We start from the raw sequence: 27,431 nt of genomic DNA on the forward strand, positions 1-27,431 counted from the left end.
TTTCTAAAATTTTTTTTTTTTTGAACAATTTACCTATTTAAATAAAACTTCAATTACTAAACATAAAACCTATTTTACTCATATTTAGTATAAGCATTGATTTCCTTTTATCATTAAAGGACTTATCGCATGATTTTTCAAAAATCTTAATTTTATGAAAAATATTATCTACAACCTTGTTTATTAAAATTCTGAATACAATAAACGTTGTTGAAAGCATATTTTAAGAGATATTGAGAGTTGAAATTCAAATACGGCAATATGCATATTTCAGTCGGATTTCGGCGAAATACTGCTCTGACGTCATAGGCGACAATTCAGTGATAGAGAGATGAGAAGTTGCACACTATTTTCGAAGTTATCAACGACAAATGCAGCTTAATTATGAAAAATGCTGAAAAAAATTACTATAGAAACATTTTAAAACTAGTTCTAAGGTATAAGAATTTTGAGATATTTTCGTTTTTTATTCCAAACATTTAGAATCTGTAGGTCTGATTACGGCAATGTTTCGTGATCGGAAAATTATTTTTCAAGACCGCCATCCTTTACAAAACATATGAAAGCATACTCGCATAAATTAATATTATGTTAAAAACGAAGAATAACAAAGTTATGTAATATTAAATTTGTGAATCAAATAAGTTAATACATGTGATAAAATGACAAATCAAATTGTATTGTGATGGCGAGTTTCTTCGTCTTCGCCGCGTCTCCCTCCCTATCGTCGCTGCTATTTTTACAATGTTAACGGATTTTTCAGATTATTTCTTGCTGACAATTCTAAAATATAAGGTTGGATATTAAATTTCATATCAGTGATTTGGTTAAAGTTTTTCAAAAAAAAATTGTTATACAAGAGAAACAGCCTTGAATTGACCAGTAAGTAAATATTTTTGACATTTCACACATTCAATCTCAACTACAAAATAATTTCACAAACCAAAATTATGTAATATTTTATTTTGTAATGGAATCAGGTGACATTGAAATATTTGAGGGATAGAAAGGAAGAAAGAGTATACAGCAGAAAATTAGAAATGATATAATTTTACAATTGGTTTTTGATCCAAGATTCCTATATACAAAGCAGGACAAATATGCACATCACTAATAACACACAGACATGCAAGACCTTAGGAGTGAAACGGTTCACCGCGGTATCGATGCACCGCGGTATTTTTTCTCGGTTTGATACACGGTGCAAAATCTCTAATTTTCGGTTCGGTTCATTTTTCGGTCGGGATCGTTATTCAATCGGGTTTGGCATAAGGTATAACACGTTACTCAGAATAAATAAGTATAGAAAACGTAAATTTTTGATGACTGATAGCTTGTAAAATAATTTTTGACAGTCAAATAATTTTAATCAATTTCTTCTAGTCAATTTGCAAATAAAATTCGTAAAATATGTGACTAGATTTAGAAAAAGAAAGCATAAAACAACGTAGAATTTGTTTCCTTCTATCAATATGTATCGTATCGAAAATAACCGAACCGAGACAAAATTATACAATACGTATCGAACCGTGAAGGAGGTGTATCGTTTCACCCCTACAAGACCTTAATGCAGCTTATTTTTGTGGTTTTAAAACATACATGTATTTGGGCTGAAAATTCAGTTTATATATTAGGGAATCTGAATATCAATACTTGTAGTTCATTATAATTATGGGTGTAAAGAGTCACCAAATTGGGCACACATGCTCTGTACCCACAAATTAACTGCTTTGTATCATGCAAATAAAAAAATGAGCATCAACAAATTTAGACAGCATTAAAAACCAACACCTAGGTAGGCAAAAACTGATAAAAATATTCCTTCTGACATTTTAAAAACTCTGGTTTAAAGGACTAGTACATGTACTTACATGTTAACGTGCAATGAATTTTACCTAAAAACGATTTCATCATAGCCGTAAAGTAGCTACAATAATTCATGAACAGAACATTTGAAGTGTCTTTGCAGCAACATTATGGACTATTTGAAATGAAATGAAAATCTCTTGACAATACACATGTTCTACAAAGGTTTTCTACAATGTTTCTACAATGTGAATAATATTTCTTTATTCTACAATCAGTTATTATTTTGATTTCTTTTGGGCTGTACCAATACTACACTGGTTAACCTGAAAAAAAAAAGTAAACAGATACAAAAATGTATATCATGATCCTGAAAATAACTAGTACATAAATATTAAACACACATTAAAATACATTATTAAAATATTCTTTTACTATATTTTGGTCATTCAGTTGAAAAATTTATCAAAAAGGAAAAAAAAAAAGAAAAACAAGATGTGTTTGTGAAACACTGATGCCCCCATATGGTAGCTTATGGCAAAGGTTAAAGTTTCTCAAATGCAAGTCAAAATCCAGGCCAAAAGATAAACAAGAGGCCCAGGGGCCACATCGCTCACCTGAGCACTATGGCTAGGAAAATGCAGAAATCAGTTCAGTCTTGAAAGGTTGAAAAGTTTAAATAAAAAATTGGTTCGGGGGGGGGGGGGGGGGGGGGTCATGAATTGAACAAATTTGAATCTACATTATCTGAGGATGCTTCCATTTTAATATGACCAATCATGGCTTTGCTGTTCTTGAGTAGAAGAGTTTTAAAGATTTAACCTATGTGTTCCTATGTAAAACTTTGATCGCCCATTGTGGCCCCACCTGACCCCTGGGGGTCATGATTTGAACAAACTTGAATCTACATTATCTGTGGATGCTACCATATAAATATGACCATTCATGGCTTTGCTGTTCTTGAGAAGAAGATTTTTAAAGATTTTTCCTATATATTCCTATGTAAAACTTTGATCGCCCATTGTGGCCCCACCCGACCCCCGGGGGTCATGATTTGAACAAACTTGAATCTACACTATCTGAGGATGCTTCCATGTAAATATGACCAATCATGGCTTTGCTGTTCTTGAGAAGAAGATTTTTAAAGATTATTCCTATATATTCCTATGTAAAACTTTGATCGCCCATTGTGGCCCCATCCGACCCCGGGGGGTCATGATTTGAACAAACTTGAATCTACACTACCTGAGGATGCTTCCATGTAAATATGACCAATCATGGCTTTGCTGTTCTTGAGAAGAAGATTTTTAAAGATTTTTCCTATATATTCCTATGTAAAACTTTGATCGCCCATTGTGGCCCCACCCGACCCCCGGGGGTCATGATTTGAACAAACTTGAATCTACACTATCTGAGGATGCTACCATATAAATATGACCAATCATGGCTTTGCTGTTCTTGAGAAGAAGATTTTTAAAGATTATTCCTATATATTCCTAGTATGTAAAACTTTGATCGCCCATTGTGGCCCCACCCGACCCCTGGGGGTCATGTTTTGAACAAACTTGAATCTACACTATCTGAGGATGCTTCCATCTAAATATGACCAATCATGGCTTTGCTGTTCTTGAGAAGAAGATTTTTAAAGATTTTTCCTATATATTCCTATGTAAAACTTTGATCGCCCATTGTGGACCCACCCGTCCCCAGGGGGTCATGATTTGAACAAACTTGAATCTACACTATCTGAGGATGCTACCATATAAATATGACCAATCATGGCTTTGCTGTTCTTGAGAAGAAGATTTTTAAAGATTATTCCTATATATTCCTATGTAAAACTTTGATCGCCCATTGTGGCCCCACCCAACCCCCGGGGGTCATGATTTGAACAAACTTGAATCTACACTACCTGAGGATGCTTCCACATAAATTTCATATTTTCAAGCACAGTGGTTCTTGAGAAGAAGATTTTTTAATGATGCCATTAATTTTTCCCGATTTCTTAATTATCTCCCCTTGGAAGAAGGCATGGCCCTTCATTTGAACAAACTTGAATCCCCTTTACCCAAGGATACTTTGTGGCAAGTTTGGTTGAAATTGGCCCAGTGGTTCTTGAGAAGAAGATGAAATGTGAAAAGTTTACAACAACAACAACAACAACGACGACAATGACGACAGACAACGGACAAATTTTGATCAGAAAAGCTCACTTGAGCCTTTGGCTCAGGTGAGCTAAAAATGTTGGTACCCAAAGAAAGGTCTTGCCTCGAGGAATATACCTGTGAAATTTGAAAGCCCTAGCTGCAACTGTTCAAAAGTTATGGCGAAGGTTAAAGTTTTTTAAAAGTAAGTAAAATGTCAAGGTCAAGGCTGTTGGAATCCAAAGGAAGGCCTTGCCACAAGGATTACATATGTGAAGTATGAATGCCCTAGCACCAACCATTCAGAAGTTATGCCAAGGTTAAAGTTTTTTGAAAGTAGGTCAAACTCCTACGTCAAGGTCAAAGTTGTTGGTATCCAAAGGAAGGTCTTGTCACAAGGATTACATATGTGAAGTATGAAAGCCCTAGCACCAACCATTCAAATGTTATGGCCAAGGTAAAAGTTTTTCAAATCTAGGTCAAACTCCTAGGTCAAGGTCAAAGAGGTTGATATCCAGAGGAAGGTGATGTCACAAGGATTACATATGTGAAGTATGAAAGCCCTAGCATCAACCATTCAAAAGTTATGGCCAAGGTTAAAGGTATTCAAAAGTAGGTCAAACTCTTAGGTCAAGGTCAAAAGGTCAAAGTGGTTGATATCCAGAGGAAGGTCTTGTCACAAGGATTACATGTGTGAAGAATGAAAGCCCTTGCTCCAACCGTTCAAACGTTATGGCCAAGGTTAAAGTTTTTCAAATTAGTTCAAACTCCTAGGTCAAGGTCAAAGAGGTTGAAATCCAGAGGAAGGTCTTGTCACAAGGATTATATATGTGAAGTATGGAAGCCCTAGCTCCAACCGTTCAAAAGTTATGGCCAAGGTTAAAGTTTTTCAGAAGTAGGTCAAACTCCTAGGTCAAGGTCAAAGGGTCAAAGAGGTTGATATCCAGAGGAAGGTCTTGCCACAAGGAATACACATGTGAAGATTGAAACCCCAAGCACCAACTGTTCAAAAGTTATGGCCAAGGTTAAAGTTTTTTCTAAGGAGGTCAATTCCAAGGTCAAGGTCAAAAGGTCAAAGTTGTTGGTATCCAAAGGAAGGCCTTGTCACAAAGTATACACATGTGAAGTTTGAAACCCCAAGCACCAATTGTTCAGAAGTTATGGCCAAGGTTAAAGTCTCAAAAATTTTTGCAAAACTGGGTCAAACTCCAAGGTCAAGGTCAAAAGGTCAAATATGATGGTACCGAAAGAAAGGTCTTGTCACGAGGAATACACACATGAAATATGAAAGCCATAGCTCCAACCAATCAAAAGTTATGGGCAAGGTTAAAGTTGACAACAGACAGACAAACAGAAAGACAGGACAAAAACAATATACCCCCGGAATCTTTCGATCCGGGGCATAAAAAAGCATTGTCTTTAAAACAAAGGAAAGAAAATTTGTAATTTACCAAAGAAAGAAGCTTCTAATTTACAACAGTAGACACTGACCTTTGTGGCAAACCTAAGGGAGTTGAGGGTCTCCTGGAAACACTCTTCCTTGGGGGACACATTGACAAACATCAGAGTCTTACTGTTCCCTCCCAGAGAGTTCTGGAGGAGGTATGTCAGCTTAGACTCTCTATACGGGATGTATCCGTCCTATAAAAGATTGTAAAGACCAATAATCAGAAAACATTGATTAACGAGGAAAAAAAAGCTACTGATTCCAATGAAAGATTATTTTTACATAATCAATCACCAGATTCACTAATCTTATAGAATGCATTCTGGAATAAGGACATTTTCTTATCCACTTAAAATGTGCTGTAAGAATAAAAATGGCATCTAACATAAAGTTAAGGTGATTAATAATGAAAAAGTTCTCATAAAGTGCCACGGCAGCAAGACATGAAAATTACCCGCTAATGCAGAACTGAAGAAGCATTTAAAACCTTGCAAGATTATGCTTTATAAAATAAAGGTCTAACTTTTGATTATAATCAGCAAAATCACATCAGAAGTATGTGGCAACTGATTTCAACCACTGATTGATTTTAAAAAAATAAACCCATGTCCCTTCACTAAGGACCATTTCAGATACATGCAATATGTGTAAAATACAAGTAGCAGAGTTTAATATCCATTGCATCCAAGTCCGGTAAAAGGACATTGTTCCAGTTTTTCTCCCGAATTTAGGTAAAAATTTCCAAATTGCAAGCATATTGAATTTTTTGGTGCTTTTCATATAAAACAAAACTTTAATTTTGAGATAATAATGATTCATAAAGATGTAAAAGGGGAATAAGCCTACACTCTTGCTCTTTAATCTCCAGTTAAACATACATGTTGTACAAGTCATCAACATTTCCAAATTTTGCTACTTTATTGATTTAAAATTCCCTACTGATAGGGTACAGGACCCTGTACAAAAAAGGGCCAATTAAGGACCGTCTATACACTAAAGAGAAAGATTTTTTGGACATTGAGAAAATTATAGTGTGTAAAGGTCTAAATATTGAGCTTATCTATTACATTTTCAACACAGGGTACCTTGCATTTACCCATAGGAAAAATGTTCAGACAATGAACAACTGATAAAGAGAAATCTCTGTTGTTAACTTAAGTGGGCAAAATACATACAAGTGAAGTGTTCTATATATTCATCTTGGCCTATTAAAATGTTATGCTTGGTTTGATCACAAATTAAGTAATAAACTGAACATTTCAATTTATTTTATTGTAAATCAAAGGGCAGATTACTCTTTCTGCATAAAAATACCAAGAACTCTTCAGTGTGCAGTGTATAGAGGGCTCTTAAGCCCTGAGTATAATCATTAAAACAAGAAGTTAATTTGTAAATTAAAATGAAAGTCTAGATGATAATAGCAATAGCTGAATATTTGTACATGTATTGTTCTTTGTTTTTCCAGATATAAAAGTAAAACAATTAATTAAAAGGCAAAATCCCATATACATGTACAACAATTTTGTTCTTGAAGAAATATAAAATCTCTGTAAAACAAAATTCCTCATGAATTACTCCATACTATAAAATGCAGTTCATTTAATGGGTCTGTCAGTGTTAATACCTTGTTGGCGATGGCCATGATGACTTTACTCAGTGTACTCAGACTCTTGTTAATGGCCTGTGTCTCTTTAAGTCTGGCTCCCTCTGATCCTGACTCCTTCAGTCTTTCACTGCCAGCAAGATCCACCAAGTTCAAGGTTCCTTGTAAAGAATACTTTATTTAACTAGAACTGTCCAAAAGGGACAAATACCCCCCGCTGGGTTTTTCAGAGAAGGTACCAAATCACTAATGTTTTCTAGATGTGAGAGGTGTTCACAATTTGCTTAAACATTTAGAGTGAAAATTTAATTGCTCATTATATTTTTTTTAATGAATGAAACTAAGGTGCAGCCTAATAAAACATCAATACTAATAATTACAGTGTTTTTTATTACATTGAAAAAATAGTTCGCAACTATCTGTCATCTTTGTGAGACATGACACTCTGCAAATTGATTGTTGAAAAAAAAATTATCATAATTAATTATACAAAATCAAATTGATCTTAATACCTTTATATCAAACTCATTTTAAAAATAAAAGGCTGGTTCCAGTAACTATGTATTTTGACAGACATAAATTACAATTAAGAGACTTAGACAACAGAGATCTTTATTTCTTTCTGCCCAATTCCCCAGAGATATAGATAAGACCTGCTTGATCAGAGATGCCCTAACAGCTTCCCACACTGAACTCATTAATTAATCTTTAACTGGATGCATGTCCACTCATTACTCCCAAGGGACAAATGGATTTACACTATCTGCTGTGTAATGTAAAAACTGTTTTTAATACTTTGTGATTTTTTTTTAGTTCTAATGAGTTCTTTTAAGCTGTGGTTCACATTTTTGTACAGATGTTCTAGATTCTATGTCTCAAACCTTAGACATGAACCCAAAATGACTAAGTCAATAAAAATGAAAAAAAAAACAACTGTAAAATGCAGAAAAATTATCAAATGATGTTGAAAATACCAGGTGCACATCTTCATATAGTAAATAATAAGTGTACAAATTTTCATACAAATCTATGCAATAGTCTCTGGGAACAGATCCGGACAAAACCACATAATAAAAATGAAAAAAACACCTGTAAAATGCAAAAAAATTATCCAATCATGATGAAAATACCAGGTGCACACCTTCATATGGCAAATAATAAGTGTACAAATTTTCAGACAAATCCTTGCAACAGTTTCCAAGAAATGGTCAGGACAAAATCTCGTCTACAGACAGACGGACAGACAGACAGACGGACAGACAGACGGACAAGCTGATTCCAATATACCCCCCCTAAACTTCGTTTGCGGGGGGTATAATAATTTGATGCCATGAATACCTATATGACCTATAGATCATTGATAATAAATGTTGTACTGTATACAGGGAAATTTATGCCAAATTTGCCCTTGTCACATGTGGGCGAATTCAAGAAAGACAGCATTAGTTCTTAAACACAACTGTGTCTGGGTGAATTCAAAACTGGGGAAATTTGTTCGCAAGTGTGAAAGGGCAAAAATAACACAGGTTGAAAATAACCCTGTACACAGTATTTGATGTAAGTAAAAGAAAGAAAAGTTACTGACAGAAATAATCCAGCTTGAAAAGGTTCTAGTTTAAATGTAACTATAGTCTAGTCTTACCAATACATGCCTCCTGTGTGTTTCTGTTGACCCCCGAGATCCGGAGCCTGAACACACTATGACTACGAGATGATCGCTCATTACACTTTGTCTCGGCTACAGCGCGGTTGTGCGAGGCTTTTCGCAGTAATTCATGGACCTACAAATCATTTTTACAACAATGTACATCTATGTATTACAATGGTCTCATAAATGTGGTTGGCACCCAATTCCTGGCTACACATAATTCTGGCTACATATAAACCAGGGGCCCGTTTACAAAAGAACTTACGACTAAGATCAAAATTTAATTCTGCCTTTAACTTTTTAATATACATTATATTGAAAATGGTTTTAATCTTCATAAATGAAATGTAGTAAGATATTTTTACAATAGCAATTTTAAACAGATTCATTAATTTTGCAAAAGTTTACAATCAACTAAAGTTTTCAGTCTTAGTCGTAAGTTCTTTTGTAAAATGGACATTTGATCTGAATCTATGCATAGAATGCAGATCAACATTTAATATATTAATTGTGGAATTATACTTATAGTACACTGTATATTTAAATGTGAACTTTCTTTAGGTGTTAAAATGTTATCAAACTATAAGATGCTGCTATAAAGGAAATTAATTTTTATCAGAGAGAGAGAGAGAGAGAGAGAGAGAGAGAGAGAGAGAATCTTGCCCACTACATACCTGATCTTCTGAGGTCACTGTGACAGATGTTAAATTGGTCACCATCACATCTTTCTTATCTGATGATCCAGTCATTTTAATATCATGTTTTAGGTCATCACTGTTGTTTCCAAGAAGATCTCGGATAGTTTCATTGTAAATCTCCAGGAAAGAAGCCTCAAATTCATACTGATAAATAACGAACAGTTTATTATGTACATCTTGCATGTATTCTATTTATGTGAATCATATTTTTATTAGTATATATTGTATGCAAAATGAACACTGAGAGGAATTGGACATAAGGCTATGTGCTTAGGAGCCTTAACATGACTTCAACCCTCAGTTTCTTGTATTACATTATTACTAGGCACTGGTCACATAACTCTCTTTCCCACCTTTAGTTGTCAAGGACCAATCTACACACAAAGTTTAAGAGACAAAATGTCCTTATGAGCAAATCAGGGAGGTTTTCACATCAAGTAGACTGTATACATGTACTAAAACTTTATAACACATTTCTTATTTTTCTTTTTTGGTCCAATTTTAGTTCCAATTTCAATAACTACAACTAAATAAGACAAAATACTGTATAGTCCATACACTTACATGTATATGCTTATGACAGGTACTTCTACTTGAGAACAAAATCAAGCCCCCTACCTGCCAACCTTTGCTAATCAGGTCCTGGGTACTCTCAAATATCTGAACCACAGCCCTGGGGATCATTCCAGTCTGCTCTGGGCTGAACTGTGAAGGCCCCTCCATTGTGTGTGTCTTACCAGAACCAGTTTGTCCATAGGCAAAAATACAGACATTGTACCCATCTAAAGCACTCTGCAAGATATTACAGATATATACAAGTAAACATTCTTCCCTGTGTATGTCAAGATGTTCATTATATAAATTTTCTCATGTTTACAAAAGAGTGTTATTTTTCTATTTTTGTGTGAAACTCATGTAAGTAAAGCTTTTTCCCCACCAAGTGTCAAAGTAATTCTGTAAAAATTAAGCCCCCCAAAAATTTGTCTTCTTTTGCCTCCTTTGAGTTTGACTTTTATAGGACAAAGCTCCTGCACATTTGAAATAAATGTCATGTACATGTAAATGGTCCAAATTATTTTTTCACAACTATAGTCAGTATGGTGACAGAAAATAAATGAAAAGCAGTCAAGGCACTTAATCACCTTCCCTATCACAGGGGCATAGAAAATGGTGTCAATTGTGTCTTACAGATACCCATACCTGTACAAGTTGACATATTTCCTCAAACACCTGAGCTTGGGTGCTGTCAGGGTTAAATACCTTGTCAAAGGTAAACTCATACTTGTTGTTTCCTTTCCTGTTTGCTGTCAAACAACTCTGTAGTATAAAAATTAATAAAAATCCTCATATATACTCATATCAAACTTAGACTGGTGAAAAACTACTTTGACATTTTTCTTTTGAACTTTCATCATTTTTTTTTTTTTTTTTAATTTTTTTTAATTTTTTTTTTTTTTAACATTAAACCCTCATAGTCATTTTCTAATGAGGCATTTTCCAATTTAATTGATAATATTACATCCACACTAACCTCATTCAGGGCAGCATCAGAAATTTTTTCCAGCTCCAGTATCTTGCCGTCTACGTCTGGGAAACCCATGTGATGTATTGTACCATCACTTCCCAGTAACTCATCTCCAAGCAGAGGACGGACTCGACAAAACACTCGGATATTTCCCTAAATTAATAATTACATAATTGAATGATAAATGTTTGTCAGCATTCACAGAATTACTGTATACTTTACTGAAGATTTATGATACATTTGCAGAGACAAATTTGACATCTAATAACAGTTACTTGTTGAGCTTAACATGCACATCTGTATAATTTGACATATCTTAGAGACATATGCATGTATTATATTTTTTTCAATTCCTTAATTTTCTATCAAAAATATTAATGAATTCTTTTTATACAGAATATAAGCTAAATTTTGATTTGCATACTTATAAATCCATAATTTCATTTTTCATGTATATACATGTAGTACACTTTCCTTAAAAATTACATTCTGATCACTAGAATTAAACTTCAACAGTCTGAATACAAACCTTTAGCTCCTGAATTGTGTTGTGGAGTTTACGCCTCATAGTTTCATGTTCTTGTTCTTTGATTTTAAAATTTTCTATCTGAGTCTCCATGTCTGCCAATAGCTGCTTGAGTTCAGCTATTTTATTGTCTTTTTCTCGACCAGCACTTTCAGACTGTTGAAGACTGATCTGTAGAGCCATAAAAAATACAATTACTGGTATCTAAAGTAGGTTAACAGAAAACCACCTGGGATAAGTTATTACATTTTTTTTACAAAAAAATTTCTAAGAGTAGGATGTGGTCCAAAACTTTGTCTAGGTAGTAGGTATCAAATTTTATTCTGTATGAGGAGGCCTTAACATTATAATTGCACCCCCACTTCTTGAGTTAAATTTCAATGCCTGCATGGATGTGCCAAATCTGTTTTATCAGTTTCAAATATTTTGAAAATGCTTTTAAAGGACTTATTGCATGGTTTTTAAAAAATAGTAATTTTATGAAAAATATTATCTATAACCCTGTTTATTAAAATACTGAATACAATTAACGTTGTTGAAAGCATATTTTAAGCGATATTGAAAGTTGAAATTAAAATACCGCAATATGAATATTTCAATCGGATTTCGGCGAAATACAGCTCTGACATCATAGGCGACAATTGAGTGGTAGAGAGATGAGAAGTTACACACTAATAAAGGGCTTATCAACGACAATGCAGCTTAATTACAAAAAATGCTGAAAAAATTAATTCCTAAAGTGCTTTTCAATTACTTTATAAACATTAAATAGTTCCCAGGTATAAGGTTTTTGGGATATTTTTGGGTTTTTTTTATTCCAAACATTTAGAATCTGTAACTCTGACGGCCATGTTTCGTGATCGGGAAACAATTTTTCAAGACCACCATCCTTTTACAAAATACACGCATAAATTAATATTATGTTTAAAACGATGAAAAACAAAGTCATATAATATTAAATTTTGAATAGAATGGGTTAATACACATAATATGATGACAAATCAAATTCGTATTGTAATGGCGAGTTTCTTCGTCTTCGCCGCGTCTCCCTCGCTATCGTCGCTGCTATTTCACAATGCTTACAGATTTTTTTTCATGCTGACAGTCCAAATTTATGAGGGTGGATATTTGATTTTGTATTTAAAAAAAAATCAGGGATTTGGTTGTCCATAACGCAGAAAATTCAGTTTGTGTCGGGTATTTTTTAGTAAGATTAACGTGAACAGCTGATCAGCCATTGTCGTCTTTGACGTCACGTGATCGCTATCTAATTAACTTAGATTTTTAAATCATGGGTTTTGATTTGAGTAAATAATTGGTTAATTACCACGATTTATCCACAGTAAAGACACAAAATTCATAAACTGTGCTTATAAGGAATGTTATAGGCTTATAATTTCAAATAATTTAGAAACATGCGATATGTCCTTTAAATGTTCATGTAAGTCTGGTACTGTTTTTTAAGTGTCAAAATGTACAAATAAAATGAAAACAGAACTTTTTAATTGATGTCAGAAAAAGAATTTACTGAATTGAAATTGATTATTCAGTCCTTTTTTTATTACAAGGACACAAACCTTTGTAGCATCGAGTTGTGCTGCTATGCCAACCTGAGCAGTTTGAAGCTCTGCTACAGAAGATTTTAGTCCTGTGATTTCTATAGTTTTAGCACTGACTTCTCCCTCTAAAGAATCTTTTTGTCTTTGTAAATTGTCCCTCAGAAATGTAATGTTGTCAATTTCCATCTGCAGTCGACGTTTCGTTTGGTCAAAATTAGTCTCCTGCTCTCTGCACAAAACATCAAAATATTTAAGTCATTTTGATGACGAAAACAATCATGCACAAAACACTCATATATAGTTTCACTTCAGACATTTTGATATGATCCTGATAGGAATGCCTATAAAACAATCTTCTCAATGAAGAATATTTTTACTGTCTTAATTTATCCCATGTGTAAATCTGAGAGACAATCAAACCTATTTTGCTATTTTTATCTATCCCTTGTAAATCAGGCAGATAATCAAACCTAATCTGTCTCTGATATTCCTCGATTTGTTTAGAAGCCCCGTGTACAATTTCCTCTTTGTGCCTGACATCTCCGTACAGTTTATTTTTCTCTGACTCTAGACTGGCGATACGAATATTGTAATCCTGTAACTGAGATTCCAGGCTGTCTCGTTTGGAAGACTGTTTGTTCAGTAGTTCCTCCATGTCCTGCAGTCGACCTTTCAAGTCCCATGCTGGCCTCTTTGCTTTGGTGCCTACATAAATAAATGAAGTCTAGCGTGTTGATTAAAGCATCATTGTAATATCATAGGTCTATTTAAGTTATTAATGATACATGGATTTGTAAAATGAACAATATAACAATGCTATGCCATAAAGAGTTTTAATCTTGAAAAATGCCACAATACAAAGTTTCCAATATGTTAAAGAATTTGAGTAGCACCAAGAAAATTATATTGGATGACTAGTGAAAAAATGAGTTTTTGACAGAGTACCTGTGGCCTTGGGTACTGTGGGACCCACAGGGGGTTTCTTGTTACCTACACTTGTCTTAGAAGCTGATCCTACATTTGACTTGGGGGCTGCAGAAAAAAAAACAAAAAAAAAACAAAAGAAAACATTTTAGTGTGTATCAATTGGAATTACCTTAAAAGTAATCTCAGAAATTTGCAAGGGTCATAATCAGTATAATCTTTCTTTTTAATGATAGTACTTCAGATAATTATATCCTTAATCATTTTAATGAAATGTATATGTAACTTTTCATATTTGTGGGTATAATCTTTTCACAAAGTATTTCACACTATGTGACATACTTGCCACCATATGATTATGAGCAAATTCAAAAGTATGCATTAGATAATACACATGCACACACTGGGTAATTTTATTCAAGCTCCTCAGTAATCTTAGTATGACTTGTTTAGAAAGTAAGATGTATAAGACTGTGAAAATAAATAAGGACTAAAATTCCAGGTTTTTTTTTTAATGAAACAACTTGTCAAAGCTTTGAGAGGTCATCCTTTAAAACTCTTTCAATCATTATGTATCCCAAGATCTCCTTACTTTTCTTTACTGCTGGTCTCACCACACCTGTAGTTGTTCTGTTGAGAACTGAGTTAGAACGCAAGCTTCCTGTGCTGTTACTTGACCGGAAACTATTATTCAAATTGGTTTTACCCACTGACTGAATGCTTGTGTCATGGAGATTTTCTGTGGATGCACTAAGTATTTTCCTCCTCTTTTCTGTTGCTACCACCTTTGTAGAATTCTGTCAAATTGCAAACATGACAATTAAGCAAATCCCTTTATATACAATGTCATGCTTTATCAATTAGAGACAAAAATATTATACAAAAGTCATATAAGTATGAAATATACCTTGATATATAATCAAGAGTTTTCGAGGCATTAGTGGTTATGTATAATTTAGTGTCATTGCCAGGCTTTGACAAAGTAAGTTTTTATTCATCTTTAAACACAAGGAAGACATTTGTATTTAGAAAAATTGTCAAAATGTGTGCACTGTACCAAATTCAATGAATGTACTAGTCTAGACAAACTACCAAAATGGAGTCACAGGAAATAAGAATGAGATGGTACATAAAGTCTTCGAAAAAGATTGTATAATTAAATTTGTTAGTTTTCCAATTCTTTTTGCAGTAAGAGTTATTTATTTTCAAAGTTGATGTTTCACAAGAGATCAATTACATTGAGAATAATAGTTATGAAGTAAATATTATAGCAAAATAAAAGAGTAAAATGTGCATTTTTAGAAAAATTAAAAATACCAGAAAAAGTTTTACGTATAAACAATGAGAACACATGACTGATATTTATACAATATCACGCATGTTATGTGGAAACAATTAAAATAGATAACAACCTCATCAGGACTGCGGGCTCTCTTCTTAGCACTAAATGTGGGTAAGCGACTTCTAGTTGCAGCTGGAATTTTCTTATCCTGCTCATTAAACAATAATAAACATATCAATACATTTACCAATATTTACATTTGCTATGTTTTTTCTACTAAGCGAACTGAAACTGATTTGTATGCCATTTTCGTGTATACTCACGCGTAGAAATATGCACGGAGAAACACGTGCTAAAGTGACGTCACAATGAGCTACAGAGACGTTAATAAAAATGTTACAATATAGGGCAGCGAATAATTCAAACATTGGGTATATTTTTGGTGCTTTTGAACATGTAAAATATAAATATAAGGAATGTTTTTAAGTTTAGAGTGAATTATTGATGTGTAAATCACACAGACTTGTAGGTAGGCATATTTTTCATGAAGCGCTACTGCGCTTCATGAAATATGCCTATGTGACAAGTCTATGTGATTTACACACCAATAACTCACACAAAACTTAAAAACATTCCTTATATTGACCATATTGACAGTCATGACACCCAAAAAGTAATATTTCCTCAGTCATTACAACTATTGTTGTGACAGATTTCATTGCCATGTCAAAATCTTATTCTCTGTTGTTTTCAATCGTGACTAAAGTATATAAGATTAAATAACCTGTGATTCTGCCATCACTTCTAATCCTTTCTCAGTTTACAATATTATTCTCACTTCGAATCTTGTGGGTAAAATATAACATAAACTTTCATTGGTCATTTTGTAAATGAATACTCAACGCTGATTGGATAATTTTAAGAATTAGTTCAGTCGTACCTCAGCAAACTCGTATCTATTTCGACTTTGATCAAAAGTACAAATACAGTATTTCTTTGTTCTGTCCAACCATAGACCAGAAACCGACTGAAGAAATTTAGTGTAAGTTATGTTTAGATAACGTAAAACAGAAAACAAATGAGCCATAGCCCTACTGATTGCAGATGTCTTCAAATAATTTTAAATTTGCCGCGTCACGCACCTGATTTTTTTTTTACGACCTTCAATTATTATCAAACTGACGTTAATATTTAAATTTTTGTTATTTAAACCTATATTTTAAATGTTCTTTGACGTGTCATTAAAATTAGGATAGCTTATTAATAAATGATGAATATCGTATGTTTTTCATAAATCACGACAACCAGATTAAGAAAGCTGGTTGCTATACAACAATTTTATCCCAGGAATTATTGAGGAAAAAGTAAATATCCAGTAAATTTTTCAACATTGAGAAAATATGGTAAGAAGAAACATTATTTCGTTATAAGTTATTGTTCTCGGTACATTGTAACAACCAAATCATTATTACACGGACCAGTATGTTGCTTCTGTTCGGAACCGAATTTTCTCAGATTTTATCATTTAGTGAAGTGGTATATAGATCTTGCAAATCGGTTTGACCTAGATAGCTCAAATGGTAGAGCACCTAACTAGAGATGCAGGGGTCTTGGGTTCGCTTCCAGGTCTTTTAGCATTCTTTTGCTATGTATATATCTTTCGTTGTTTGAATATAGTTGATCCCAGATGTCCCCATCTTTCCATTCACATGATTCATGAACCTGGTGGGATTTAAATAACTACAAAAAGAAAAAGATAATGGTATGGAGAAGGAAAATATTGAAAAAGATGATAAATGGAGATAAGTGTCCCCATATTTTCTGGACAGTGCAGAGTGCCTCATATAAACTAAATACTCTCTGAGACTTGCAAAGATATATAACTTAATAGGTGCGTGGTGGAGCTGGAAGAATTAAGAAAATATTCTATTGTGTTATTATTAATAAAATAGCCATTTCTTTCTGTCTTTTTTAATATATCAAGTTGTTTGTAATTAGGAAAGAAATATGGCCAGAGACTGCTGGATTAACAGTTTAGAAATGGGAATGGATATAGAATTAATATAGGGGGCAGGTGCTTTGTAACTGCCTTATTGCTATGTGTGACAATGTATGGATTGAAATAATTTGTATTCCCAATGTATTTTAAATTTAAGCCTCCAAAGCCAAAACTTAGCAAGGCTGAAAAGGAGAAACTAAAAGCTGAGGAAGATTTACGGAAGGCAGCAGAGGAAGGTATATATAATCCAATAGATGATGACGCAAATTCAGAAAATTAAAGAATTTAAGAGAATGTGAGAAATACAAAGTTTTTGTTTGCATGTCCACAAATAACTTCCATTTATTTTTAACTAGCAAACATACAGTGACATTTCAGACTTTTCACTTCATATTATTTTGCATTTATCAATTTTTTATAAAATGTCTTAATCAAAAATGGGGTTAATTTGGCAATGATTATCTGTGCGTATATCTTAATGTTTGTCTGTAGAGCATAAACAAATAAATGAATAGCAGTGAATTTTCAGAATTAATGATAAGCACCTGCTGTGTTTTATTTGGATTGACTCAGTGTTGTTTTGTTAAACAGAGGAACTAAAGGCAAAGCAGGAGGAAGAACTCAAAGAAAAGAAAAAGAAAGAAAAAGAAGAAGAAGCAGAGAAAAAGAAAAGGGAAAATGAGGTGGGCTTCAATGATTAAAAAAACCTATTTATGGCCAAGGTTACTGAGTATGTGTGTGCTATTATCACTTTGATGTAATTGTAAAGATAATATTGGAATGTAAGAAAGACTTTTTTTTGTAATCTACAGGAAAAGAAAGACAGGCGAGTTGAAATGACTCAACTGAATGCCATCCTCCAAAGTAACAGAGAGGCACTTCAGAATCTTCACAATGAAAGACGAAAGCAAATGAAGGTACATGTTCATCAATAATCAATAAAAAAGTTATACATTAAATTCCATAATGATTCAAGGATAGACCCCTCTCCCTATTTGCTATGAAATATTTAGGGCTTAATTAAATAATCCTGTTAAGAATTCTGTTTAATTAATAAAGAGTTGGTTATTAATTGCATCTGAAAATCCTCTTTTAGTGGAACCGGTACATGAGATGTGATGGTTCTCCTGACCCAACAAACCAAGGGGAGATAAATACATACATAAATCTTAGAATGGAAGACACTGAACATGATGATATTGAATCAGTCTTCAAAGCGAGTGAATTAGACACAAAGGTAAGTCTTAAATGGTCAATGTGAACAATTCTTGTTTTATTTTAGAGAATATGTGTACTAGATCTTAATCCTGTATTTCAAGTGTATTTTTTTCATTTTTAACTGTTATCCCTGTAAAACTGTGTGAGTATAAGAATGCATGACTGTTTTTATTGTTAAGAATTAAAGCTGTCATTATTAAATAAGGTCCTTATTATCGTGTATTAATTAATCTGTAACTGTAATAATGATGATACAAATAGGATACTCAGAATATAACCCACACTTTTTCTCTTTATATTTTAACAGCTAATAATGGAATTGAACTTTTTACTGGAGGACACACCACCAGAAGAAATAACTGACAGAGAAAAATTTCTGTACAATCAGGTAAGAACATCTTGATTATCTAAATCCAAATGTGAAATCAATGCAATGTCTATTGATAATTAAAAATTCTTTTTTTGCTAGTAAATTTTTTATTGATAATGTTATGTTTTTTACTGTAAATTAATTATTAAAGGTCTATTGACTGATATTCATATCTGTATAATAAATAATTTTGTAATTTTATTTTAGATAAAGGAAGAGTTACAGGCCTTGATCAAAAAGAAGATGGATGCTGCCACGCTCCGTTTGTTACAAGAAGCAACAGACCGTGCCGACTCAGAGACCTTTAACCTTCAGTTTGAACACAAGAGTCCTGATGTGTGCCTAAGTATTTGGGGAAATCTCAGTAAAAATCCCAGGTTCGTGATCTCTACCTGTGTTGAATTAAAAGTTACATTATAATTCTTCTTAGGGAAGAATTAAACTTTTTGGGAATGACAGGTACAGAGAATTCTTATGTTGTAGGAAAGTTTCACTATATACTTGTACTATTAACAACACTTTTGTTCTCACATTTAGTAAGTCTAAAAAGCATAAGTAATACATATTGCAGGTTGTCTACAAAAATTCATGATTTTCAATTCTAATGATATCACAACTCAAGCATAGAAGTTATTATTGACATGGAAGAAATTTTGTTAAGTGTGTATATCCTGGATTATCTGTCATGTTTTGATATCTCTGTATGACAAAATCTTTTATAAACTTTCAGGATAAAGTCATTTGAGTTTGCCAAGCAGGGCCTGACATTTGAAATACCCAGAGTGCTATGTTTGTCAGACTGTGCAATTCGTGTGTTGGATCCTAAATATGACCACTATTCACCTACATGTAAAAGCTTCTACCCAAGACAAAAGGTCAAAAAAGGTAAGAAAAAACTCGCAAGTTCATTCTCTGTTGACTTCCAAAAAAAATTACATAAATATAGAGAGTTATTAAAAAAAATCTTGTCATTGTCCTGTACATGGGGGATAGATGCCAATCAACTAAATACAGTCAGATTTTGGTATGTGAAACTCCACAAAGCAAATTGAGCCCACATTTTCAACTACAGTTTGAGTTGTAACTAAATTATGTTGAAAACATGATCTCAGAGTTCTTTGTCAATCCTCATGATCCTTCTGAGTTTGAAATATGAAAGCTTAACTGTATTGAGAAGAATGTATAAATTTATGATCATAAAGGGAAAACTTTTAGAAAACAATTGGTAATTTTTAAACTGTTGTTGTAAGTTGAGACCCCTGTTGAGGAAGCCAAGCCTGAGGAAGGGGAGGAAAACAAGGAAGAGGAAAAGAAGGAGGAGGAGCCTGAGGAAAAAGAGAAGGAGCCAACAGTAAGTAGGGAGGGGCAGGGACAGGGCACTGACCCAGAAAAACGCTATCTTAATTTTTTATAACTGAGTAGAGGGACAGGAACTGTTCCAGAAAAACTGTATCATATATTTCTATAACTGAGTTGAATTTATTCAGAGAAAATACATATACATTGTTTAAACTGTTTAATAGAAAACTAGCTAGGGTGAAATATGTAACTTATAGTTTGAATGAAAAGGAAAATTTTCTATTTCAGCTGATCTTTTTGGTTAATATAAAGAATTAGAATGAAAAGAAACAGAATTGAAAACTTAGACAAATTTAAAGTAAAAAAAAGAAAAAAGCATAGCATTGGCATGTAAAAATCGAAAGAATTATAGAATGATATTAACCTTCATTCACAATTTCTCTTTATATATAACAATACAAAAAAAACTGTCTCCCTTTGCATCTAGATTGTATTGATAGTGTCTAACAAAGTACCGGTAAACCTCATTTCTTTGAAATTAATTATTAAAATTATATCATTATATATAAGTTGCTTTAAATACTTATCTTAGTATGCATGGAAGAGATACAGAAATGAACTTTTCGTGTATAACAAGGTCCCTTGATGAGTTCCCTCCATTGAACATAAACTGCAAAAACATTATCATGTGAATTATACACATTTCTATTGAAGGATTATGCACTTGAGTCAATTGTAAGTTTTCCATAAAAAGTTTGTAGCATCTATTTAGTGACTGGTATAGCTTTAACTTTATATTCATTTCACATTTTATAATATATTACACATTTAGTATACATGTACTTTATTAAATATGTGATATTGTAGAGGTATATAATTATTATAACATATTGTTATTATTTCGACACTGTAAGTTATTATTTCATCACATCTTGTTGAATATGATTTTTTTAAGTGTAAATACATATAATGGTGTAAACCCATTAATTTGTGATTTTTTTAAGCAGTGCACATTTGGGAAAGGTTTTCTGTTTTGTTCTTTTGATCACAAAGGCTTCTTTGGGTGAACACACTTGTTAGGATCAGTAGGTTGTGGAAACGCACTTAACTGGACAAACTCCGGGAACACTTAGTACACTGCAAGAGTCTTCTATTTTTTTTTGTTCAAAGGATAGATCACTTTATATTGCAATTCAGTCATCTTCTTATATTTCCTAATTTTTCATTAATTCTGAGAGTATTTCAATGAATGACTTGGGGGAAAAAAATCATGACTGCTATACCTTCAACTGAGGATGATTTTATGTTAGATATATTTTTGAAGTTGACCATAAAAATGACTGAGAAATCTAAATTTAGTCTCTACACATGTCAGTCATTCTCACTGTAATTAATGTTATACTGAGTGATGTTTGTTTGTAGCTCTTTGTAGGCATTGCATGCACATTTTTCTCTTGAATATTGTGTTAGATATTTTTGTTGAGTTACTATTGTTGTGATTAAATGGTGGTGAAAAACACCATTCACCTGTCATAAAAATGAAAATATTGAAGAGACTGCTTGAAGACTGAACTTTTAATTAATATTTTTTTTTGCAACAATTTTTAGACTGAAGAAGGAAACAAACCGGTATACAGGACCATATATTCTAGAATTGTTGAAACTAATCTAAAAACTAAGTTCTGGATTCATCTATTAATAGGGAAGAGTTTACTGTAAACATGCAAATGTTCCTTGTGGCAAAAACTTGGTACATTTAGTAGTTAACAAAAAAATACTGAAATTAACTTTTATGTTAAAAAAAATTGTGTTTTCTTTTTTTCATTCTATTCATAGTTCTTTATGAAAAAATAATTCTCATGCAGAAGGTTCAATACATAAAATACAATGTATATCCCTAATAAAACATTCATGTTTACAATAATTCCTACTAATGGAGTTCTACAAAAGACAAAATTTTATGAGCGTTCGACTTTAGTCATTTCCGAGTTGAAAATAATTGAAAATTAACAAAAATTTATTGTTGAGTTTTTAATTTTGTTAACTATTGTACTGGACTTTGGTAGATTAAGTGCATGGGCATGTACGTTGTATGTAAACTATGTTCCAGATTTTCATAAATTTGCTTGGAGTGACATAAAAACAGTGAAGGAAAGGTGTTCCATTGAAATAATTCCATTTAACTCATTGCTTTTTTTTTGCACAATGAAATAACCAGTTTCCATTTTAAATGCCTGTATTTTCAATATGTTAAAGACAAATTTCATTTTTATCTTTTTGAAGTATAGTACAAACTAAGAAAGTCATTTCCTCTTATGATTGCAGATTGTCTCAAACTGTGTTTAATTTTTTTTTTATCTCTGATGTTCCTAGGATTTAATGGCTGCTCTGGCTGAATTGGAGGATGGACCAAAAGAAGAAGAGGAAGAAACAGAGAAAAAGGAGGAGGAAAAAGAGGAGGATATTGAGGAATATGAGGAGCCTAAAACTCCTGGTAAGTCCTACAGGACTCGATAAAACTCCTAGTCATACAGGACCCAATAAAACTCCTGGTAAGTCCTACAGGACTCGATAAAACTCCTGGTCCTACAGGACTCGATAAAACTCCTGGTCCTACAGGACTCGATAAAACTCCTGGTCCTACAGGACTCGATAAAACTCCTGGTCCCACAGGACTCGATAAAACTCCTGGTAAGTCCTACAGGACTCGATAAAACTCCTGGTAAGTCCTACAGGACTTGATAAAACTCCTGGTAAGTCCTACAGCACTTGATAAAACTATTGGTAAGTCCTATAGGACTCGATAAAACTCCTGGTAAGTCCTACAGGACTCGATAAAACTCCTAAGAAGTCCTACAGGACTCGATAAAACTCCTGGTAAGTCCTACAAGACTTAATAAAACTCCTGGTAAGTCCTACAGGACATCATTGCACTCCTGGTTAGTCCTATAGGACTCAAGGGATTCCCATAATGATCCTTAAACTTTAGCTAAATCCTAGACACCAAAACATCAAGTATATCTTAGAGGACCTGGCTCGCTTAAATCCAGGTACATGTAAACAAAAATGATCCATTTGACATGTTGTGTCCCAGACATAGACGCAGATTTAGTTTCAAAATTCCAAGTAATTAATAGAGAGCTCATGCTTCAAAAATCTAGGTAAATTCTGAAGGAATCAGGTGCCAAAACCCATAGGTAATTCTTAAAGGACTCAGATCTTATATTTCCAGTTAAATTCTAGGGGATACAGGTTCCTAAACTTTGGTTCATTTCAAGAGAAATGGGATTTGGTTACTGTGGAATCATTAAAATTTGTGGGGGCCTTTTCGTCTTTGTAACTCTAATTTATTAATTCGTGGAGTATGTTAATTCATGGATGAGAGGTACCCCTGAATTAGAGCCACCACAAAATCTAATGATTCCACAGTATTTAGAAAAAATGAGCTGTCATAAGTCTTAATGGTTTATTCAAGTGAGAGCACCAAAAATCTTAATAAGATATTGCAAGACTGAAGGTTGAAACCAAACAGTCCATGAACAAGTTCTAGAGAACACAAGAAGATCAAAACTTATCAAATGCTAGTTTCATGAATCCACACATACTGTTTGATCTCTTTCTTTAAAGCAGTCAATATTTAACAAGTTCATTGATGCTGATGACATGTTATTTTCATGTTTACATGTATGTTTTAGAAAGTTTTTTGACAACTCCCTGTTTATTTTACAGAGCCTCTGGAATGGGAGGACTTTGAAGAGGATGAAGATGTAGTGGATCTAAGAGCTAATGATATTGTGGGGGGTGTATTCCACTTCGATCTTATGGCACTACCTCCCCAACCCAAAACCATGAACAAATGGATCGTTACTAGATGTAAGGACAGATTTTTGGAAGGGTTGTGTGTGGTTAAAATATTGTCAAATTGTTTAGTATTATCTTGGACTTCTTGGTTTCATGAGTTAAGATGCCCCTTTTTGTAATTTATGAATTGTAAACATTAGATATATGCAAATGCACCATGTGTCTATTATATGAAGGGCTCTTCCAATACAAAGTGTACTTGTCAATTTTGTAACAGTGGTGGATCCCCCAGAAATTGAGTACATAGATTATGTAGCTGACTCAGTCACACAGATGCCTAAGGAAAACCAGAGTTCTGGTAATACCCCAGTCCAGGGCGAGAAGAGAGATGATAAACCACCCATAGGAATCGCAATGAAGTAAGAGAGAGAGAGAGGGAGAGAGTGATTCAGAGAGTGAGAGAAAGAGAAATGAAAAAATCCAAAATATTCTAATTGCATACCTTTTTCCGGACTTCTGCTTACCTGTTTTATTTTTGGGGGAGACTTCTAATTCAGTTGTTTAATTTTCAGACTTCCAAGTCATGTTTTGTTTTCTGAGGAACCCCTCATTGCTCGCTGGGATTACAAGAAGAAATACTGGAGACAGGATGGATTTACAGATATGAGTTATGATGAAGGTCTGTGGCTCTGTACAACAGTAAATAAATAAATTTAATTTCAGCAGTCTGAGAATTGGTATATTGCTATTTAAACCTGGATTCATATCTAACTTTAAATAAAGTATTAGTTGATTCTAATAGTTTTTTTTTTCTTTGGCTTGCAGATAACAGGATTTTCTCCTTTAAGACAGCATACTTTGGACTTTTTGCCCTCCTTCAGGACTCTCATTTGAACATGCCATTCCAGTCCTGGGAGCTCCGCCCACATAAAACTAATGCCTGTGTCCTCACTATCATTGCTGCTATTGTAGAAGTGGAAATTGAAATAAAGGTAATCTTATAGACAGGATGATACAATGAAGTGATTTTATGATCTCCACATGGCATTAACTGTAGCATTTTAAGTTCTATGGTAAAAAGCAAATATACTGTAAATGATGGACACTCTGAGGAAGATATATTTTAGTAAATGTAGATACTTAGCTTGCTCTAGCTACAGCTGTAGTTTGTGCTATTAAATCAACAAATTCAATATTTATAGAAAATTTTTATTAGTTCTGCTTTTATGTTTAATTGTAATCTTTCTAGAGGACAGTTGTGAAGTACAATGTAGTAATACATTTTTTTAAATATATTTTTTTGGCTTTGCTCTATAGGATGCCATGTGCTGTCTAAGTAAACCTGATGACAGACCAGAACTGGATGGAATCAGAAATAAGTGGGTCACACCTAAAGAACTTATTACGGTAACAATTTAATTAACATTTTCATTTAAGTGTATGCTTGTTCATAATAGCAATAATGCTTGAACATCATTAGGTGCTTTGTTTGCAGTTTAAACTACATCATCCTTTTGAACTAATATATTTCATGTACTTAATTATATTTATATGACAATTTTCTATCTTCTCTTTATGGAGAAATAATGTCTGACCACAAAAAAATTATTTTCTTAGATCATGAAAGAGGCAGGCATAAACCTGTTCCCAGCTGATGACTCCTCCAAATATGTCAGCATTCAAAACAAGGTCAGGTGACACTCTGAGAAAATACTTTGAGTTTTATTGTACTGTACAGTGCCTGAATTCAGAGGTTACTGTGAAGGTCCTTCATTTGTGATGCCAATTTTTGTTATAAACACACCCAGTAGCCTCAATTTAAACTCATTTTCTTAATCTCAGTTTTAAGAGAGAAGAATTAACAAGTTTGAAATCTTTCATAAGATTTCTCTACATTCAGTATTTTGTCTGAATAAAGCAATCACTATTTGAATACTTCCTGTTTGTTTTAGAACCCTATCGTTACAAATTGGATGTATGAACAGATGGCGCTGCTGTCATCTGCTATGGCATTCTCCTGGTCCAAATGGAACAGTGAAATGGACACAAGTGATAAAGTTTTATTCCAGGGATCTGAGGCTCTAGAGGATGAACCACTGCTGGAGGTAGGGGCCACAGAAGGGGTCAAAATATATACAACTATACCTTATAATATGAATTAACCAGTAGTGGTGATATTGTAGCAAATGACCAAGATCTGTCCCGAGTTATTAATGTCCACATTTTTCATTTATTATCTACCAGGTAATATGTTTTACAGGAGAGTCTGATATTAAAATAAATGACTTAGGTCAAATTTTGATAAATGAATGACAGATTTACTCAAAATTTGTTGTACAGGAGGACTGGGGTGTTTACATGGCCACGAAGAAGAGATGCATGAAACTGAATTGTACAGAGTTTGATGAAGAGTTCTCAGAGGATTATGCCGAGGGAACTACAGTGAGTTTCTAAGATTCTCAATGACATGCTTGTAGTCAATTAATACTTAATTTGGACTTGTGACTTTTCCAAGTGAAGTCAATACTTAATTTAGACTTGTGACTTTTCCAAGTGAAGTCAATACTTAATTTGGACTTGTGACTTTTCCAAGTAAAGTCAATACTTAATTTGGACTTGTGACTTTTTCAAGTGAAGTCAATACTTAATTTGAACTTGTGACTTTTCCAAGTGTAGTCAATACTTAATTTGGACTTGTGACTTTTCCAAGTGAAGTCAATACTTAATTTGGACTTGTGACTTTTCCAAGTGAAGTCAATACTTAATTTGGACTTTTGACTTTTCGAAGTGAAGTCAATACTTAATTTGGACTTGTGACTTTTCCAAGTGTAGTCAATACTTAATTTGGACTTGTGACTTTTTCAAGTAAATTTCTTTATTGTAATGATGCAACTCTCTGGACTTTAAACATTGCTGATATTACTTATAAATAAATACTGACATTCAAATTTAATTTTTACATAATTAAAAATTTCATTGTTTAATATGTAAGAATTTATAAGAGGAAGGCATTGATGTAATATAAAAGGGTAGTATTTTCTGATATCTATGGACATTCTTGTTTTTCAGTTCCGCTCGAATCTGTACCATACAGTGTTGACGCAGTGCTCTGAGGAAGCCAAGGAGAGAATTCTCAACTCAAGTTATCAGTATGTGGACTGTGTGGAGCAAATACTGAAAGCCACCAAAGTCCTCACGTATTCCTAATGAGGTGCATTGTAAAGGGAGATAACTCCTGATCAAAGACTTACAGTGTGAAAATATGGGGAAGCATCTTTGTATTAAGGGAATAACTTTTAACAAAGAAATGTCTCTTCATGCTTCTTATTATATTATAAACTTGTTAAATGTATTTTGAATAAAGAAAATTGCTTGTGTCTTATATCATAAGTAAAGTGTGCTTTCAACACTCAACTCTTCAAATGTGATATGCTCTGCTGCTAAGATTTTTTTCATGAAAAGGAAAGCAGTCATCCTTGATTCCTGTAAACCAAGCCTATTTACATTGTTATAAATATATTAGTAACTTCTTCACATCAGATTTCACGGATTTATTAACACCTATGCAAAGGATGGTACATG

The 27,431-nt window shown here is 33.3% G+C and overlaps 2 protein-coding genes across 4 annotated transcripts; one reads left to right on the forward strand and one right to left on the reverse strand.

Moving 5' to 3' along the window:
- Window positions 1–947: 947 nt before the first annotated feature.
- Window positions 948–15,982, reverse strand: LOC133186752 (carboxy-terminal kinesin 2-like). Its single transcript, XM_061322049.1, has 16 exons — window positions 15,947–15,982; window positions 15,293–15,370; window positions 14,473–14,677; window positions 13,902–13,988; window positions 13,427–13,661; window positions 12,975–13,185; window positions 11,401–11,568; window positions 10,878–11,024; window positions 10,547–10,663; window positions 9,965–10,138; window positions 9,323–9,490; window positions 8,643–8,781; window positions 7,022–7,161; window positions 5,442–5,591; window positions 1,564–2,132; window positions 948–1,135 (listed from the first exon to the last, which is right to left on the reverse strand). Exons 1-15 carry the CDS (start codon window positions 15,959–15,961, stop codon window positions 2,088–2,090), a joined length of 2,079 nt encoding a protein of 692 aa, XP_061178033.1. The 5' UTR covers window positions 15,962–15,982; the 3' UTR covers window positions 948–1,135; window positions 1,564–2,087.
- A 502-nt stretch (window positions 15,983–16,484) lies between these two features.
- Window positions 16,485–27,401, forward strand: LOC133186751 (dynein axonemal intermediate chain 7 homolog). 3 transcript variants are annotated; one of them, XM_061322047.1, is made up of 20 exons: window positions 16,485–16,565; window positions 17,319–17,397; window positions 17,753–17,844; window positions 17,974–18,078; window positions 18,258–18,398; window positions 18,687–18,767; window positions 18,957–19,126; window positions 19,480–19,634; window positions 20,000–20,100; window positions 20,763–20,783; window positions 22,422–22,542; window positions 23,778–23,921; window positions 24,127–24,268; window positions 24,422–24,528; window positions 24,675–24,841; window positions 25,167–25,256; window positions 25,467–25,538; window positions 25,802–25,954; window positions 26,190–26,291; window positions 26,919–27,401. In XM_061322047.1, exons 1-20 carry the CDS (start codon window positions 16,563–16,565, stop codon window positions 27,054–27,056), a joined length of 2,184 nt encoding a protein of 727 aa, XP_061178031.1. In that variant the 5' UTR covers window positions 16,485–16,562; the 3' UTR covers window positions 27,057–27,401. The 3 variants fall into 3 exon arrangements, with proteins under 3 accessions (XP_061178031.1, XP_061178030.1, XP_061178032.1); XM_061322046.1 differs by lacking the exon at window positions 20,763–20,783 and adding an exon at window positions 21,657–21,677; XM_061322048.1 differs by lacking the exon at window positions 20,763–20,783.
- Window positions 27,402–27,431: the final 30 nt, after the last annotated feature.

The sequence above is a fragment of the Saccostrea echinata genome, unplaced genomic scaffold (assembly GCF_033153115.1).
Source record: "Saccostrea echinata isolate AGI-Se365-2 ecotype Australia unplaced genomic scaffold, CSIRO_AGI_Sech_v1 ptg000014l, whole genome shotgun sequence".
Taxonomy (NCBI): Eukaryota; Metazoa; Mollusca; class Bivalvia; order Ostreida; family Ostreidae; genus Saccostrea; species Saccostrea echinata.